Source organism: Myotis davidii, unplaced genomic scaffold (genome assembly GCF_000327345.1).
Source record: "Myotis davidii unplaced genomic scaffold, ASM32734v1 scaffold111, whole genome shotgun sequence".
Taxonomy (NCBI): Eukaryota; Metazoa; Chordata; class Mammalia; order Chiroptera; family Vespertilionidae; genus Myotis; species Myotis davidii.
This window is the reverse complement of record NW_006284347.1, coordinates 3,885,790-3,891,789: the sequence shown is the minus strand read 5'-3', so window position 1 is coordinate 3,891,789 and position 6,000 is coordinate 3,885,790. Positions and strand designations below refer to the sequence as shown.

The 6,000-nt window shown below is 33.5% G+C and overlaps 1 protein-coding gene across 1 annotated transcript in view; it reads right to left on the bottom strand.

Annotated features, from left to right (window-relative positions):
• The window catches only part of APPL1 (adaptor protein, phosphotyrosine interaction, PH domain and leucine zipper containing 1), a 32,330-nt gene that overhangs the window by 1,366 nt on the left and 24,964 nt on the right, over nucleotides 1-6,000 (bottom strand). Inside the window, exons 14-21 of the mRNA XM_015571044.1 lie at nucleotides 5,574-5,665; nucleotides 4,981-5,163; nucleotides 3,600-3,652; nucleotides 2,870-3,044; nucleotides 2,737-2,773; nucleotides 1,551-1,697; nucleotides 925-975; nucleotides 546-635 (exon numbers count right to left, since the gene is read on the bottom strand). Coding sequence (XP_015426530.1) covers nucleotides 546-635; nucleotides 925-975; nucleotides 1,551-1,697; nucleotides 2,737-2,773; nucleotides 2,870-3,044; nucleotides 3,600-3,652; nucleotides 4,981-5,163; nucleotides 5,574-5,665 — 828 coding nt within the window. The remainder of the gene's footprint in view (nucleotides 1-545; nucleotides 636-924; nucleotides 976-1,550; nucleotides 1,698-2,736; nucleotides 2,774-2,869; nucleotides 3,045-3,599; nucleotides 3,653-4,980; nucleotides 5,164-5,573; nucleotides 5,666-6,000) is intronic.

Below are 6,000 nucleotides of genomic sequence, written 5' to 3'. Positions count from 1 at the left end.
GCTGATCTGTTCTCATTAAATATCCAAGTTATCTTTTCCACTGCTGTCAATGCCACACCCCATAACTGGCTTTTTCAATCTCATGTATCACATAGCTAATGTATTCTCCAGATTCTGTTCTAAAATTTGTCTAGCTTAAAATTATTCTATTGGACAGACAATGATTTGACACTCCTGGTAACATTAAAATATATATATATGCACATTCCTAGAGGCCAACGTGGATTTTAGCAATGGCAGTTAAGTCTATATGACACAGCCTCTCAAAAGACCTGCTTTGCCAGAGACAACCTTCACTGGAATATGGAAACATGAAAGTTCAGATATGTTTGCTAAACAGCAAGTTACTCTACATGTCAGTATAACTATAATGTAAACATCATATCAGAAGACAGATGTCATCTTTTTCTGCTATGCTATGAGTCCTCTGGTTATGAAGTAGCTGAGCAGCAGAAACAAACCTTCATTTGGAATGAAGTCAGTGCTGAATTAAGGAAATTCTTTACAAAAATCACAGAGAAGATCCAGATATTAGGACTGCATACCTTTTCAATTTGTTTTTGTTTACTGAGTTCTTTCTGTTGCTTCTCTTTTACTCTCTCTATTTCTTTTTGTTTTTCTGATGCCCTACGATCCTAAAGAACAGATGAATACAACTAATGAATTAAGTATGAAATAACTTTAAGTTTTAGACTTTTCAATTAATATTCTTTGTAACCTTTCAAATTATTTTCTGCATGTATATGAGAAAGCACACCAAAAATTTGCATGTTATGTTAGCCATTTACCCAAATTCTAAATACCAAATCAGCAATAGTATCCAATGTTAACCTTATTTAGCAAAATCATTTTATTTGTCATTATGAAAAATCTTGCCTTACATTAGTTAACATTCTTGGATAATTAAGTGTCTTGGATTCTTACCAGTTCCGCATGTAAAGCTATCTGTTTTGCCAGTCCAACAGAATCACAAATCTAAAAGGGGGAAAAGTAGAAAAAAGTTAAGCAGTTCTCCTATCAAATTTAATAATTTCAAGTATCCAAATGGCAAATGTAGCCAGTTTTATAACTCATTATAATACACTGCTTCAAAAAAAGGCTGATTTTAAAATGTTCCAAGACCCAAACCAAGACTTTTGTTTTCTTCAGTCTGTGTGTTTCAACGACTGGCTGTCACCTTTTTAACATAATACACTTCTTATTATCTCAAATTCATGACTGAAATAGTAAGGTCTGCAAAGAATAAGAGGCTGCTGATGCTGCTCTAAGCTGAAGACATCTGAAAATAGCTGGTTATGGAAAGATATTGCATTCCCAGGATAAATTAATGAGGTCAGGAGATTGCACTAGCTATCAATGGCTAGAAAGATACAGGTCTAAAGAACTAAGAAGGCCCAATACATCATCAGCTCAGCTCTCTTCAGAGCAACAGGCTTTAGTCAAGCAACTCAGCTGAACTAGGCAAAGTCTAAGTTTTCCAGAAATCTTAGTAAGAACTTTAATTATGATATGCATTTCACAACAGAGACACATTTTGAAAAGTCAGGTACCTTTTCCCCCTCGTTGTTTGATTCAAATATATAGCAGACAGATGACAGATGACTTTCACTTCTCCCTCCAGATGTCCGAAGAACAAATCCAAAAAGCCTCTTATTTTCCTGGTGTGTAGCATATAAAACTACACTAGGTAATGGAAACTGCCACAGAAAACATCAGAGGCAAACATGAGATTTTTCAAGCCATTACAATAGTACTCTTTTTTTTTAATTTTCTTAAAATATATATATATATATATTGATTTGGGGGAGAAAAAGAGAGGGGGAGAGAGAAATATCAATGATGGGAGATTCCCCCTGCATACCCCACACTGGGAATCGAGCCCGCAACCCAGGTATGTGACCTCCTGGTTCATAGGTTGATGCTCAACCACTGAAGCCATGCCAGATGGGCTACAATAGCACTCTTATATATAACAAACTTAGGCTGTTATAAAAATATCCTAAATAAAACAGTAAAGCCAATTTTTTTTAACAGAACAGTAATCCAAGAATAAATAATATCATATTTGGTTTGGCTTTCCAGGCAGAATAAGAGGCTGCTGAATACTGAATTTGTTTTATTAGTCATAACACATTTTACAAAGTTATATTCAAATAACAAAAGTGGTTTATATTATGAAATGATTACATAAAAGCACATACTTTATTATAAAATAAACTCAATCATGTTCCCCTTTTAATTCCTATTATTTTCTTTTCAATAAAAGAAAACTTACTAATTTAGTGAGAAAGGGGGAGAGAGATGGGGAGGGGAGGAAGAAAGAAACATCAATTTGTTGTTCCACTTATTTATACATTCTTGTATATTGGTTGCTTCTTGTACATACCCTGACCAGGGACAGAACCTGCAACCTTGGCTTGTCGGGACGATGCTCTGACCAACTGAGCTACCTAGCCAGGGCAAACCTACCATTCGTTTCTTTAGTGATATATACTTCCTAGCTAAGGGATAAACACTACGTATCACACCAAATTGCACTGATTCTTTGTGTTACATGGAACGTTCAATTGTAACATTTTAGGAGAGATAGCCAATGACTTAATTATAACAGCCTTTTAAAGACCAATTGTAGTTGATACTACCATATCTGAATATAGAGAATCAGGATTGTTATAAAGATGTAAAAGGTGTATTTATGCCCAAAGAGACTTAATGCTTTAAACATGTAGAACTCACCGTGAGCCTTGTAACTTGTGTCTGTGGATCAATTAACCTATAATAATAATTAAAAATTTGAACAAATTTTAATTAGGCTGGAATTATATATACATTTTTCCTACAGTTTTTTGAGGGAGAGGTTACTACTTACTTTAAACAATCACAAGTGACTAATAAATGCGATTCTGTCATACGAAAGATGTTATGGATGGCCCGGGCAGCTAAGATTTGGCGCATTGTTTCATAAACAACATCTGGATTGTCATCTGATTTCACCTCCATAGAACCAAGGAATCGGACAATAAATAACTGATGAAGAATAGAATCTACAACAGAACAAGGTATATTATGTATTTTTAAATCCCACATTTCTTTACCTAAAGAATTAAAATATACTGCCTCCTTTTAGATTTTCTAGCTCCTAACTATAGTGTTCAAGTTACAGGAGAATTAAGGTCTTAAATTCAAATAGCAAAGTTTATGCTTCAACAATTAATTGGTTGCTATGGCTAAAAAGAATTCCTATGTTATTCTTTTCTGTAAGTTTGAAATTAAATAAAAATAAAAAGCTACCAGAAAAAGGAATAAAGTTATACTCCAGTACCATAAAAAAACATCTGCTGGAAAAGCTTAAAGGACATCTTATACTTTTAGACTTTGTAAGGTCAAAAGTATAATATTCTATAATTTTTTGTGAATAACAAAATCTTAAGTCCAATTAAGTTATGTTGCTTGAAGTGTAAGTTGAGAAAAAAGAGAAAATTGTGAAGTAAATAAAGATACCATTAAAATAGCATACAGCAAAACAAATATAAACAACAAATTCTTCAGTTTACTGCTTGGAATTTCTAAAATATAAAAATACTGCACATCTGTTTTACCTTCAGTCTCAGACCTTGTGCCTCTTCCAGATTCTCCAAATGGATTTGTACGCCTGAAAATTTTTTTTAAAATTATGAACCAACAGTTAGTTACAGTGAGCCACATGGGAGGATTATCAATCACTGAAACCAGAGTTAAAAAGTAAATCACGAAACCTTGTACATACATTTAAAATAAAATTCTAAAATAACCCATCCTGTTAAGGAACACTACTGATGTCCAAGCTAGTCTAATGAAGGCCCCAACCCTCTGATTGAGTTAATAGGCTCAATTCAAAACTTGCTGCATTTTGGAAAATGGGGATTGGAAGTTCAAACAGACAGACATACACACACCATAATAAACCATGTTGCAAAAGTTCGTAAATTTAAAAAAGCTGAGACAGAGAAACAACTGATTTAGCTTCAATTTTAGCTGCTTGAGAAAAATGTCAGACATTCCCTAGGATGGTACAAATCTCTTTTTAGGTTATCTATGTATATGTCATAAGTTGATTATGATAATTTCAACAGTTTCTAGTTTTAAATCTGTATTTCTCAAGGCATATGTAACAATGCAAGAAGAAAAGCTACCTAGAGATGGAAGCTACCTCCCTCCTTAGTGTGCTTGGCTCTTGCACACCCACATGAAGGAAAACAAGTATAATTCAAAGTAAGTTTTGTAAGCAAACAAAGAGCTAAGTGGTTCTAAAATAGCACTGGCATGAAGTTAACATGAAATTATCTCCCAAATACATGTCTGATTGACCTATTATATCAGATGCTAAGTATATTTCTGTGATCAAATTTAAATTACTTTTTCTTGATCACAGCCATATATACCCAAATTAATATATTATCAATTTATTAGGTGTCTAATCTGCTTAATAAGTAATTTGCCTTAAGTCATGTTTCCTTCATCCATAGCCAAAGAAAAATTTTATTGCTTTGAAAAAGATATTTCTCATTATATAAAAAAAATTGGTTCATTAATAATTCATAGTATGATAATGATTTAGTAGCTTCCTGAAGATCTCTTATTCTGATACAGGATAATATTTTCTAATAAATCTATAGCACGTGTATTACTCTCAAGAATTTTAAAAATATCATCATGACCTAAAGATAAGATTGTCAGCTTTCCCCTGCAATTTAGTAGCAAATACTATGAAGATCTGATAGCAATTTGGAATTAAATATTTTTAAATACTAAATTATCTTAATTCATTCATCTAAGGCAGAAAACAAAGAGAAAAATCTGCCATGATTCTTCTCTATCAAAATGATTTTAGGTAATTAAATAAGGTACAACATAGCCGATGCACATGATATGTAAAAGATAGAAATGAGATCATAAACTTCACAGACCACAGCACAGTATCACCGAGATGCAATCACCCACCTGCCTCCCTGGCCAGAGGCTTTCCCCTGCCCAGGCTGATCTTCAGACACGGGAGAAATTATGTCAAACTGTATTGGGGTGTCTGGCGCAACGAGAGAATCAAGAGAGAGGGCAGCCAAATTTGTGGACTCAGATCCTAAGGATCCTGAACTGCTGGTTCGAGCTGTCGATGGTCGAGACTGTCTAAGCACAAAAGAAAACAAAAAGGCACACTTGGTTTTCTCTTTTGGAAACTGAATACTTAAACTATGAGATAAGAAAATACAACTTTGTAAGTCAATGAGAAGGATAGAACAAATTTTAATAGACACAATCCCAAATCATAGCTACATATTTAATAATAGACTTCTTTTTTTCCAGTTATAAATTCAAAAATATAAATCACCTCAACCTAGAGATAAACACAAAGAAAATCTGGAATCATTTTATTTAGCACTCTTGGCTGGTAACTTTACCAATTTGAAAATACAATTTCCATTTTGTTTGGGAACTATTTCACACTAATCTAAGCAGCATTGCTATAATCAAAGTGTTCACTATCCCTTCCAATATCCCATGTAGTTCTCTAAATAACCCACAGTCTGGTAACTCACCCCACAGGCCGCAGGCTCTCGTGTCTCTGCTGGAAAGATGGGGAAGGAGTGACAGCTTCCAAAGCTGACTGATTTACTCGTGCAGCAGTTTCCTTTTTAAAAAAAAAAAAAAAAGGACTAACATTAGTAAAGCAAGAAAACCACAAGTCTGAATATAACTCTTTGAATTGAGTTACACATAAAATGTAAATTGGAGTTAATAAAGTAGTTCCATGTACTGTGTCTTAATATTAAGATACATAATTAACTTTGTAGCATTATAACTTGTTTTTTCTTACTTCCTATAAATGTGGGGGAAGTGAATCTGATTTTTTGTCTACTATATACAGATCAGGAAATATTGTGGGGAGGGGGAGGTTTCTTTATGTTTTTAACTAAATTATGAGATTTTTTTGGACTAAGTTTGTATTGCTAGGACCTAGAACAG